Below are 13,790 nucleotides of genomic sequence, written 5' to 3' on the forward strand. Positions count from 1 at the left end.
TACAAAAAATAAGATTTTTTTACTTATTTTCTTATACTTGATAAATGAAAATTGAATTCTTTCGACCATAAGCTTTTAGTCTAATCTGTACTGAACAAAATAGGTAACATTTATAACTCCAGCATTCGTAGTTTCAGAGATTTGAAATTTTATTGAAAACTTTCGGAATTTTAAATTTCCCGCCGAAAACTAGCACTCCTTTTACTTTAGAAAATATATTTTTTCTCCAAAAGTATTAGCAGCAAGTGCGTAATTCTTGCCACGAGAATGAAACACACATTAGGCAATATGCAGGTACTGTTTTGAATCCTCACGTCCCGGCGCTGCCTACGTGGGGGGCCGGTGAAGTTCAAATTTCGTTATAATATAAAAACTTTTTTTTCTTTCGGCTTCTTATGAAAATAGTCTTTCGCCCATAGGCTTATAGTCTAGCCAGGCACGTATGTAGAAATACATTTCCTGCTGGAGTCTAACCAAGTGTCTAATAATAATAATATTATAAATAGAATAATTATATTAAATATAATTAAAATAATATTAATTAAATATGTAAATTAGTTAATATTGTATTGATATTATTACATGAGTAAGTCAAAAGAGGTAAAAGAACAGATATATAACAGTATGTATTCCTTATCTAGCTTACGTGTAGTTCAGATCGCCAACATTTTTGCAAGAACAACTGCCCTGGCAAGGAAATTATTGCCAAATAGATAAAGAATTGAATATTTATTGAATTCCAAAAGGGAGTTATATCCAATTGTAATAGGCAAAAATAATTGTACAGTGATCACTTTCAATTTGCCTATTACAATTGACGAAAAGCAAAGTTGCTGATTAATATTTTATACATATTTATCATAAGTAGTAGTGTGGATAAATCATTGAAATTCTCCTTAAAAGCCGTATGAGCCAATGTGCCTTCCAATAACTTTAGCGGAAGTAAATTACCATCGATTACATAGTAAATGCTAAACAATTATATGGATGTTGATTATTTAAGTTTAGTACTTGGTAAATCTTTCGGGAGGGAGATCCGGATCCCCTGGACCCCCCTTAAATGAGTCCTTGAGTCTAACCTGTACTGAAGAAGACAAAGTAAAATTTGTAACTATCATTTGCCGAGAACTAACATTTAATTGAAAACCTTGCAGAATTTTAAATTTCCCGCTTTAAACAGCTCGCTGCTGGCGCCAGTAGAGGTAAAAATCGGCGTGAGCGTTTAAGTAATTAGTTTCTTAGCGTCTCGCACACTAATAAAAGAGGAAGGAAACAAAATCAATGTTAGTTACCAAGATAAAATATTCACGCAAATGAAAGAACAGAATGAAGTATTGCACATAATTATGTATATTCAAAGTTAGAAGCCAACTTTGTATAAAAACTAATAAATGTTGAAATTTTGAGTTCAGAGGTTGAGAATTGTTGAAACTACATACCGATATACATATCCATGGCCTCTACCGCCCTCTCTGCGTAACTTGCAAAAGCTGAGCTGTTCATTACAGGAGACATTATGCTGTCGTAGAGAATATGGGCGAAAACTTCAACCTAGGAAAAGATAAATGCACTAATTACTACAAAAAAGTGAAAAGAAAACCGTGACTGAAGCAGAGGTGTAAATACATAAGACATTTGCACTAAAACGCATCTATCAGGGCCGGCCCTATGTGGGTGCCTGGGGCATACAATATTCGGGGGGCTTATAATCAAAATTAATCCTAATTTTGCCAGTCTTAAGTACAGGTGTCCTTTATGATCATAATATAAACATTATTATATTTAATTTATATATTTTGTATCTTCTATATATATAAAAATGGATTTGTGTGTGTGTTCCGGCATAACTCTCGAACGCCTGGAGCGATTTCAACCAAACTTGGTACGCGTATGACTTGCAATCTGGAAAGAAATACTGTGGGGGTAAGACACCCCTGGCACCCCTAGGTTGGGGGTGGGTGGCAAGTAAAACGATCTATATTAGTGTGGAATCCATAGTTTTCGGGGTCGCTAAGATGAATAGTGACACTCCCAATGCCATTCAACTCCAAGTTCATTTTACACTATAGTTACAATTCATTATATTCCTGTCTAATAGAAGATTGGGATAGATAAATACCCGGGCAATCAGCTAGTTAAAATATAAGATCAATAAGCAGAACATGTTGAGGGTTAAAACAGACTTATGTGAGGCTAATAAGAGTTTCAAAATTATTGTTTCGTTTCAATTCTGGTGCACTCCTGGTGCGACGTTTATTATATTTAATTACAAAACTGGGTGAGTTCAATATCAAACTGTTACTATAACAATAAAAGTTGCAATATTTAATCATACGTAATAACATAATAGTGTTTTCTTTACTTTTCATGGGAATTTAACGCTGTAGTGAATTTATATTGTTTCATGTAAACTAATATTTTCACATCACGATGTCATTCTAAAAATAAACTAACAATACATATTAAATATTTTTATACAAATATTTGAACACGATTTTCATGTACTTTGTTCAGAATATGATTTTCAGTAATTTTGGATATGTTTAGTAACGCGAAAATAATTAATGCTATATCACATTAGTTACTTAATTGAAAGGATCAGTGTCTTATAAACTCGTAACTCTATCGCGGGGCCTAGGGCGAGTTGCCACTCCAAGATACGGTTAGAGGGATAGAGGGAGAATAATAGAAACAGAGAAACAGGGAATGAAAGGAGGATAGAAAGGACTAGAGAGCAGAGGATGAATGAAAGACATAAAGAGATGGAGGAGCAACGGAAGAAAGTTATATAGCAACCAAGATAGAAAAACAGAAGTAGTGGAATAAAAAAGAGATGATCTGAAAAAGAAAGCGAAACAGCAAGGAAAGAGATACAAATAGAGGAAGACAAAATAGATATAAAGAAAAGGATATGTAGAGGGTAAAAACCAGTGTTGTTAAAAGTCCAGGTATTTTAAATAAATTCAATTCCGGTCCAGGAGAGAACATCAGCAAGCGTAAGGGTTCTGGACCGTAAACAACCTTTTTTATCTGTAAAGTATTTCAATTCTGTCCAAGAACCTTTTTTTCCGGCTGAATTTAAATAAGGTCTTCAAACCTTTTTCCGGCTAAATTGAAATACGGTACAGGAACCTTTTTTCTGGATCAGTTTATATAGGGTCCAAGTTCCGTATTGAGATGAAACAATACGCAACTTGAAATGAATTTAAATTGTGCGTGGAAAAATGTTCCAGTCCTGTTGTGGAACCCAGTAGAACCCGTTAGTTCCTGGATCTCTAACAATCCCAGGTTGCGTTCGAGTTTCAGGAATTGTAAATAAATTCAATTCCCGTACGGGAGAGAAAATCAGCAAGCGGGCATCAGCCGTAAAAACACGTCGTAGTCATTAAATTTTGCACGCAACGTAGAAATCCGACAGTATTTGGGGACCTGCGGATGGTACGCACCGTAATTTCCATACGGCCCAAAAGTTCAGGAGGTCTTAACTTTTCTGCGTATATGTATACGTAAAGACGGCTGGGGATGAAAGGGCAGGTTTGGACTGGAAGAAACCAGCGGAGATAATTGCCCTGATATTCCCTCGCCAAGACCTTACTATGGAGTCCAATAGCGTGACGTTATAGCAGACGACGAGCTGGGACTGAGTCTAAACAAATAAACGCGTGCTTTTCTTCCTATCCAGCTCAATGCTATTTTCCTTCAGAAGGGATAGCTTTAATTATTGTGGCAGCAGTTACGAAACAAAATTGTGATGTGCATCGTACATCAATGTAAAGATAAGATTTCGGAGAATACGTCTATATATAGCATATACCTTACACATGAGAATGTAAAGAATAAATGGAGTAGGAAATCTAGTAAAGTGAATGCTCCAAAAGAAATCTCAGCCAATGGGCGTCGTCGGTTCAATCGCCTGAGGCTGCTGGTTTCCCATCATCCATAGCGGCAGCGTGGTCGACTTCAGATCGGATTAGCTTCCGGTCGCCTTCGGTTGTGCTCGGAACTGGAATGTTATGAAAATGCATGATTTTCTTACTGCGGTTATTCTTTATGTGTGATATATAGTCGTATTCTCCGAAATCTCATATTTACACTGATGTACGATACGTATCATAATTTTGTTTCATAACTGCTGTCGCAATAATTAAATCTACCCCTTCCGAAGGAAAAGAGCATTGAATTGCATAGGAAGAAAACATGTTCTCTCGTTGTGTAGACTCAGTTCCAGCTTGTCGTCTGCTTGTGACGTCACCACTAATGGTCTCCATTGTGAACAACGATAATCCGTGAGGTACCACCGCTGAAAGGTCGTTCCCTGGGGACCCACTTTGTAGAAAGCAGGTAGTACGGGACTACCTGAGCTTGTACTTGGAAGGTCTGGGCTCCGAGGGAAGGCTGTACGGACGAGAATGTACGTCGCAGTGTGCGTCTCGGCTATCTGGCGTAATGTACTTGCTTAAATACGCAGCGGATTTAAGTCACGTATTTGCACATTAGTATTTGGGCCGCTTAAAGACCGTAAAGAACATTTTAAGTTTAAAGTATTTCAATTCGGTCCGGAACCTTTTTTCAGGATCAATTTAAATTCGGTCCACGAACCTCTTTGCAATGAAACCATACGAAACTTGGACCGAATTTCAATTGTGCAAGAAAAAAGGTTCCGGTCCTGTTTCGGAACCCAATAGAACCCATTAGAATTTATGAGTTCTTGTATCTTTAACAACCCTGGTAAAAACTTTATAATCTTAGAAGCCATGGCCTCCGAAACCACTGGCGTAGGTAGGGTGCTGAAGGGGCTACAGCCCCCTCCAAAATTCTGAAAATAATTCAAATTTTTAAATGAAAGCAATAAGGAACTTGAAAAATAGCAGTGGTAAATGCACTGCTCCCTTAAAATGATCTCACGAATACCACTTTTTTCTTCGAGAAACTTTTAAAACGAAGGTTTTACGAAATATTTTATTAGCCCCGTCCAGTTCGATGCACATTTTGACACCAGGTGTAGTGCAGATGTATTCCGATGTCAGGCTGTGCAAGAAAATGACGTTCAACCAAGTATACGAATAGCGGTGTTCAAGTTCAGAAGATTGAACAAATGCCTGTCTGCTGCTTTAAACGTTAATTTGATTAAACAACACGCCCCATGTGATCATACACCACTCCAGAACTTACTGCAAACGGTACAGACACCAAATCAACGAAGTAGACGAGTCGGTGTGTCATCGTGTAACCAGAGTCAAAAGGTGAAGCGAACTAGACGGGGCTACCACACCAAGTTCTCTGCTGATGTCACTGCCACTGAACACCCATCATTGCGGTCAATTACTCACCTGTTGTAGAGTCCTGTTGAATGGCGCTATCCAAGGGATCTTCCCGCTTCTCTCGCAGGCCCTGAAGTTCATGTGTGAGGCCACTCCCTTCTGTGAATAGTACATGTCCAGCAACTGCGACAACCGGAGATTGGGGAACTGAGTGGTCCACAGAACGATATTGCTACCAATGAACAGTCCTGGGAAAGGAGAAACTGTTGCCTTAATCTCCATGACATAAACAGAAATGCACATGCCAAGAGTGCAACTTCGTAAAATATACAATTTCCATTTTTAACACATAAAGGTAAAAACAAAGTCCATAATAGTTGCTATGCACAGACTATTACAATTGGGCATATCTGCCAGTTCACCATGCGTAATAATGCATGTTACGATACGTATATAACAGAAACCCAATAAATGTAAAATCATTGAAGACTGGTAGGGAAGGAAGATCTGAATTTACACACATACACACACGCAAATATATGTGTTTGTGTATGTGCGTGTGTATTGCGTGATATACATATTTATTATGTTATTACGTATACATATAAAGGAATTCATTTGTTACTTTTATCAGATATTTATAAAGTATCAAAGTAATTCCTTTACCGACTGGTTAAATATGTCAATAAATCACAAATAGTTGCATTGTTTTTAATATGTAGGCCTCCAAGTTTTTGCTTTCTCTTAAATCAAATTAAATTTCATACTTAAATTTGTATTGCACTATTGTTACACTCATTGTGTATATATTGTTATTGGATATTATCCTTTGTTTTCGACATTATCCGTAGTAGAGTATATTTGAAGTCAAAACTAATTGTTAAAATTTGTCATTATGACAAAAACTCTCCTCCGCTGAAAGTGTTTGGTGGAGCGATTTTTAGGACAAAATTGTTGCACTCAAAGGATTTCACGCCATGCTTTATAATGAAAGAAATATCAAATCTTACTTCTAGACCTTGCAGAGTTTTTGATTGATTGAGTTTGTGTTTTAAGTCCAGTTTATGCACAGTAAGGCTAATCGGGACTGGACCTACGTTTAAAATGGGATCCGAACCACTATGTGCCTCCACCGGGTATCGAACCCGGGACACTTTGATTACAAGCCGACGAAGCTACACCTGCGCCATCGGGGAGGCTTAGACCTTGCAGAGTATTAGTGTCAACGCCATTATGTAAACAAATAACAAAGAATATCAACATATAACAGAAGTGACATCTAGTGAACCAGCCTGAAATCAAGAAACACAACTATGGTCTATATTTTCTTATACTTGGATTGGATATATTAGGATGTTGATTACAGTCTTGTGTGAATAGTGACAATGAGTCCAAATTCTCAAACGAATAAAGTAATTTTTCGCAAAAGACACACGGAATCTATCTTCTATATACGTATATAAAATGTATGTATGTGTGTGGGTGTGTGTGTGTGGGTGTTTGTTCCGGCATAACTCTCGAACGCCTGGAGCAATTTCAACCAAACTTGGTACACGTATCACTTGCAATCTGGAAAGAATACTTTGGGGGTAAGACACCCCTGGCACCCCTAGGGGTGGGGTGGGAAGGGGTGACATGTAACAATAATCGAAAACGACCGATATTAAATTCCGCACAGACAGACATCCGTGACTCTATGCAACCCGCACAACGATAGTGTTTCTCGGGTTGTCTAACATTCAGGCTGTGTTGCGAATGGAATCCATAGTTTTCGTGACACTCCCAATGCGGTTCAACTTCATCACCTATCGGCATGGGGGGTGAGAGAGGGTGAAAAATAAAATGCCACAAATGACCTAGATTAGTGTCGAATCCATATTTTTCGGAGTCGCTAAGCTAATTGGTGACATTCACGATCACATTTAAAATTAGTTACATTTTACACTATAATTAGAATTCATTATTTTTCTGCCTAATACAAGATTGGGATAAATAAATACCTGGGCAACGCCGGGTAATCAGCTAGTTTATACACAGTGCGTCTACTAAGTTTTAAGACAGTTGGCGCTGTGCAACTGTCATGCGAGCTATCTACCGGCCAACTACGGAAGCAGTTAGCAATAGGTGTCAAGTCATTGCAGGCAGTGTTTGTTCCGTCACGAATGCGAGTGAGGAGCAACGAATAGCGATTAAATTCTGTTTCAAAGCCGGTAAGACGGCGACAGAAACCCTTCAGATGATAAATGCAGCTTACGGGGATCAAGTATTATCCCGGTCGAATGTGTCCGATGGTATGGACGCTTTCGTGACTGACGAGACGGCATTGCAGACGATCCCAGACGATCTCGTCGGTTTCTTTGACTGGAAGGGCGTTATCCTCAAGGAATTTGTCCCGGAAGGTCAAATTGTGAATCAACAGTCCTACAAAGGCGTAATGGAAAGGATTCTTCAAAGTATTCGCCGTGTCCCACCGGCCAAGTCTGCCTCCAATGACTGGTTCCTGCTGCACGACAATGCCCCCGCGCACAACGCCATTACTGTCAGGCAGTATTTGGCCAAAACAAATGTGACTTTGTTGGACCACACACCCCTTACTCGCCGGACTTAGCGCCTGCGGACTATTTGCTGTTCCTGAAATTAAAATCCCCATTGAAAGGTCTTGTTTTCGACTCTGTGAAATTCAGAAGGGCGTGACGCGTGTTTTACACTCGATTCCCGAAAGTGACTTATACCACGGCATCCAGAGATTGTACCACCTTGCAAACACGTGTGCCCACTTAGGAGGGATGTATACTGAAGAATAAACAATAAAAGTTTTGATTGCAGTCCTAAAACTTAATAGACACTGTGTATATATTTGTGTAAGTAGTGAAATATAAAGAGAATAACCTTTCATAAGTCTATCAAGAAAAGTGCCTAATCTCACCGCTGATCACACTCCCGCATTCAGCTTAACTGAGCATAAAGTGGAGTTAAAACCGCAAAGGGGAAAAGCATATGAAGCGAAATAGCCAATTCTTACGTTTGTAGAAGGCCTTACCATCGAGCCCTCCTAGCAATTCTCCTTCGGTCATTTCCGTTCTCCGACTCTCGTTGATGACGTACACGCGGGGAACATGTCCGCCACTCCAGTGCCCTCTGGTGCCAACCTGCAGAGGTGGAGGCTTGATTGGCGCTTGTTTCAAAACCACCTCCGCCAGGTCACCTGCAAATAGAAGGAAAAAGAAACCCGTCAACTGAAGCATTTTACATTTTATACCTATACTCTAACTTGTCACGTTCCTTTCTGAATGAAGATTACTGCGTGACGATAACTTGCCTTTCTCTCGGTAGGTTATAGTTAGGGATGTGACGAAGCTGAAAATTTACCGATGCCGATGTACTCACCGATAATTTTTGGAACCGATACCGATGCCGATATTTAACCCATTCCGATACATAAGATTATTAAAGAGAAATAGGATGTTATTTTTTGCAAGACAAAAATAAATTTGCTATGTACATTTCTATTGCATTTCATATGTATATAGATATATATTATCAAGAGATGCGAATGTACATTTGCATCTACAAAATGTTATGTGAACCTTTAAGAAGAACATGGATTCTCAAGAGATTAAACATTAGTACACAAGCAGTTCTTTGAAATGCAAAATGAATTCCTGTTCTGCCAGATTCAACTTCAGAAACACGAGATTTGGAAACACTTCAGGAAGTAACCTACTTCTTCTCTTATCTCAAATCTGTTCAGCAACACTGAACACTCAATCACTGAATACTGATGCAGCAGGTATGCCCAAGTATCTTCTCAGCACTTGCTTCAGGTTTGAATATTCATTTTTGAATCTCCAATACAACAGCAGATCCTGTTTCAGCAATGTACTGTTTTATTTCCGATTTATAGTTAAGTTGATCCTCTGAATGAGTTTGCAATAATTTTATTACAAAAACTCTACAATAATGACGAATCATAACCAAATTTTCAATAAATCTTACAAAACTAGAATATAAAACTTATTAGAAGGTAAAAACTCTAGTATAATCTGTACCGGTTTAAATATCGGATCTTTGCCGATTCCGATACCGATGCCGATATGTCAATTTCGGCCGATTTTCATACATCTGTAATCGGCTTCGGCACATCCCTAGTTATAGTATTAGACTCTCCTAAAGTTATGGTTGCACTGAGTCTCCTCAGGAAGTAATGAAAAAGTAATCGTAATGTCTACCTAATGCTCAAAGTTTATTAAAGCCTTATGAACACTCAGAGCAATACAATGTTACTATTGTCATATCAGGATGGCTACTCAACGGGAATTCCTTGAATTCCGGGAATTATGCGTGAATGATTGGCTCCGGGAATTATGCGTGAAATTTACGTCAATTTTTCTCCGTAGACGTGAAAAATGGCAAATTTTATTAATCCAAATCCCATTGAATTTATACATATTTATTAATGCCCTGAGCCAAGGCTTTGACAGTTTAGCTTTTATTTTATTGAGAAAGGAAAGGAAAAGAAAGCTTCGTGGAAAATGAAACAGAATTCTGTCAATCCATTTGCTTTGTTAGTGTTCTTTTCAGAACAATCTATGACAGACAGAAGATTAGTGCAAGATATCTTGAAAGTTGATTAGGTAAATTTCCAGTTTGAAATTCTTATACAGTCGTAGATTAGTATTTTTCCCTCAACATTTGTGACTTGTGTTTGCAGATTTATTTCGAGTCTGAGTATTGGAAAAGGCAAATGTATATATCCCGTTTAATTTATTTAAATTAGAATTTTTGGATAAATTGGAATCACGCAGACCTTTTATATTGTTAATATATTTATGTATATCTATGTATGGGTGGTGAGAGGCGGTAATACGTAATATTGAAATAGAGAAAACATCTTCTTGTACCGTTGAATTTTTGTAATGTTCCCCTTGAAAACCGGGAATTATACTTAAATATTATCAAGATCCCAGAGTAGCCACCCTGCATATACAACATGAACACATTGTCAATACAACGATTTCTTTTAAAAGTTTGTTCCATAAATTTAGCATCTCTTCCTATATCTCAATTTTTAGTTCTGTTTAATCACTAGGGGGCGGATTTTTGAATATTTGCATGTTTTTCCCCTTGGGGAAAATTCATATGCTTTCAACGGATTCATTCATTTCACTTGATTGGGAAAACACTGGCAAAGTTTTATAGTACGTACATATAAATACATACGAGTTCAGGCGTTAGTGCATATCTGAGCTTAATGTGAATATATTTTGCATATATTTCCATCATTCCGACGCCGACACATTTTTAGATAAGGCGCATGAAATGACCACCACCCTCCTTCAGTATAAAAGCTTATGGAAATGGCATTCCTTTCTCAAGCGCTCCACATTCTTATGCTTTGGAACATGCCATCGAAAATAAATAACAGAATTTTTCTCGAGCTATGTGGATCTGTTTACATCCACTTCATGCTTGCTGCGGATGGACGATAATTAAAAATTTGTAATCCCGAAGGATTGAAGAGAAAAGTGATACAACAATGAATAAGATACGGCGATGTGGTTGGTACTGATGCTACAGTTATTTAACGACAAGTCTACTCTGAGCATATAAGCATTACATTTAATATCTTTGGTATCCAGAATAATTTCTTGTGGTTCACAAACAAATTTACATACACTATTATTGTCACCAGGGTTGGCAAAATTTGTTTTTCTTTCGAAAAAACAAAACATTTTTTTTGTTTTAAACGTGCTTTAAATGTTTTAAATAGTGTTTTAAACAACAACTTAAAGAAACATGTTTTAAACAAATAAAATGTTTAAAACATAATGCCGAGAAGACTATTTTCTAAGAATAATGATTAATAAGGAATCTGTTAAATCCAAGGAAAAACTATGTTCCTAGTTATGAAGTTAAAGCTTAACTAACTTCTTAAAATACTTGTATTTCTTAATTCTAAATCCCGCATCCTCTTGTCTGTGGCAAGTAGGCTGTTCAAGAAGCGTCAACAAATGCACAGTTGCCAGTCCCCACTCAGTCCACGTGGTAGCTACTCTCACATGGCTACTGTGTTTTTCGAAATACGACATTTTCTCGTGAATGCAACAAAATGAAGACTAAAATTGGTAAACGCTGTAAGTGCCACAATAATTCAAACACCGTTTTCCACGTTAAACTGCTTTATAATGTGGTAAACGTGAAATGTGGCTGGTAGCCCTCTAAGTAGTTCAAAGGCGTGTAAAGAGGTCACTAGTGTGCACGTTCTTACAAGCTGATGTGCAGAACGATGCGATTTCCCAGCACTTTCGCTTTTGGCACTTACAAAGTTTTCCACTTTTAGTCCTCAAATATTGAGATTAACAACTATGTGTAGTGTATTAAGTAAGGAACAAAAACGGTTTCATCCATACAGTATTCCATTTTAAAAATGTTTGAAACACTTGTATAAAAAACATAGCCAGGCGTTTTATAGCGGACCACGGGTATTCATCACTATATGTTTCTTTGTTAATTGAATATATATTTTCAGCCACTGAACAGATTTCTGTGCACAGTAAACGGAATGAATTTTAAGACAAATAAACCCGCAAATAACCACAGACTATCAAACATCAAGTATCAAAATTTGTTTTAAAGAAGTCTAAAAAAAACATGTTTTAAACACTTTGTTTGAAACGTTTTAAACATTTGTAAAAAACACACGGACATGTGTTATAAACGTTTAAAACAAGTTGTTTTAAACATGCCAACCCTGATTGTCACACATAACTTCTCGCCGTCTGCCATGGTCACGATTCCACCGTGAACAGCTTCGATCTCCTGCCATGACATAAGCGCATCGTTTTCAAAATTCGGAGTCCTTTCCTGTCGCAGAAAGGTATCAGTTCATTCTTCGAATTTCTGGCGACTATTTTTAAAATTCAGAACAGTGGCGACGATTGGGTTCCAAAACCGGGGGGCAAAGTTCAAAACTGGGGGGGGGGGTCAAAGACAGTATATTTCCCTTTGTATGTAAGGTTTAGAATAGTGCGGGGGCAAAAGTGGCGAAAATTTAGGGGGCAACGGCCCCCCTTGCCACCACTGATTCAGAATAGAACAATTTATCCACAATGGCGTCCAAAATCAAAGTTGAAAAAACCAGGCGTCTTTTGGGTCTGTAGAATATTACTACTGTACTTTCTGACCAGGTATATCCCTTGTATATAAGAATATTACAGTACGAAATCGGTCCTTTGGGTTTGGGCCAAGATTTAATGGATTTGTAAATCCTGTGGTACAGTGTCTTCAACAATAATATTTTGACTGTATAAGGCCACTTGTGGCCGTAGGCCGGGAGCACACAAACAAAAGGCTGCGTGCGCTTGTGGTTAAAAATGTATACCACAAGCACACAAAATCCATGTTGATGTTGCTACGTTGTGTCAACTGTTTTTGCCTAACCTAACCTAACCAGTTTTATTCGCCACATCCCAGAATTTCCATCGTTTCACGAGTACTTAAGTACTTACAAACAAAATGTGGCAACGCAGCATTGGATGTTGTGCGCTCATGTCACCTTTCATATACCACGAGCGCACAATTTCACATTTTTGTGCGCTAGTGGACTGCACCCCTAGTTGCGGATATCTGTGCAACTTTATTAATTTCTTTTACAAATGTTGCATGTAAAGGAGGATATTTTTACTCTTGTGCGTGATGATCCTGTTATTTAAGCAAAAGCATAAAATAAGCCCCAACATTTCCTGCTTTGTAAACAGTTTTTTATGCGTAAAAATACAAATGACAGAAATTAATTATTTTCCACTATCCGTGTTGATTATTACACATATTTATGTAGGCGTAGTTCGTTTGCAGCCTTCCTCTTAAGATGAATAGTTCATTAACTTTGTTAGCCACGGAGACCGACAAAAATGAAGAGATCTGGTACCTGCAATAGTGGCTGCCCACAAGTTGATGATTTCTTGATGGGAGCTGTTCGAGACGTAGCCGAAGAGCGGGCTGGCCTCATCCAATGGGACTCTGTCTGATTGGGACCCGGCGAGAATCCCTGCCAGAAGGGTCCCTGCGGCGATGGGGCCCCAGCTGCTCGAAACGACCCCGGTTTCTACGAGGCAGCCGTCACTTCTGCAGAGAGAAAATGTATCAGTATATTATTCCTATTTCTTTCTTCAAGTATTTATCTTTAGATTGGCACTTTTTCAACTGTGTTTTTGTCAAATCAGAAGCTCGTCTACTTCCCTCAGATAGGCAACCCTGAAGGAGCACCCTGCCGGGAGGCCACAACATCCCTCGCCCCCTACCCCCTTGTTGATTGATTTAGTTTATTTTACTTCGCGTTTTGTGCCTCTTGGCTAATTTGCGAGGATGGGGATGAGTGATGAAATGATGAAATTGATGACTGGACATTCACAAACAACCAAGCCCAAGCGGGATTCGAACCCGGGACCCCTGGCGTCGCAGCGCGATGTGCTAACCACTCGGCCACAGGGTCCGGCCCTACCCCCCTTGTCAATAGCATCCTACGATCTA

General features: G+C 38.4%; 1 protein-coding gene across 2 annotated transcripts in view; it reads right to left on the reverse strand.

Annotated features, from left to right (window-relative positions):
- The window catches only part of LOC145981676 (uncharacterized), a 47,424-nt gene that overhangs the window by 16,769 nt on the left and 16,865 nt on the right, over positions 1-13,790 (reverse strand). For both annotated transcript variants that reach the window (XM_083115059.1, XM_083115060.1), the window contains exons 6-9: positions 13,189-13,385; positions 8,302-8,466; positions 5,331-5,509; positions 1,440-1,551 (exon numbers count right to left, since the gene is read on the reverse strand). In XM_083115059.1, coding sequence (XP_082971185.1) covers positions 1,440-1,551; positions 5,331-5,509; positions 8,302-8,466; positions 13,189-13,385 — 653 coding nt within the window. The remainder of the gene's footprint in view (positions 1-1,439; positions 1,552-5,330; positions 5,510-8,301; positions 8,467-13,188; positions 13,386-13,790) is intronic.

The sequence above is a fragment of the Lepisma saccharinum genome, chromosome 30 (genome assembly GCF_977018435.1).
Source record: "Lepisma saccharinum chromosome 30, izLepSacc3.1, whole genome shotgun sequence".
NCBI classification, from domain to species: Eukaryota; Metazoa; Arthropoda; class Insecta; order Zygentoma; family Lepismatidae; genus Lepisma; species Lepisma saccharinum.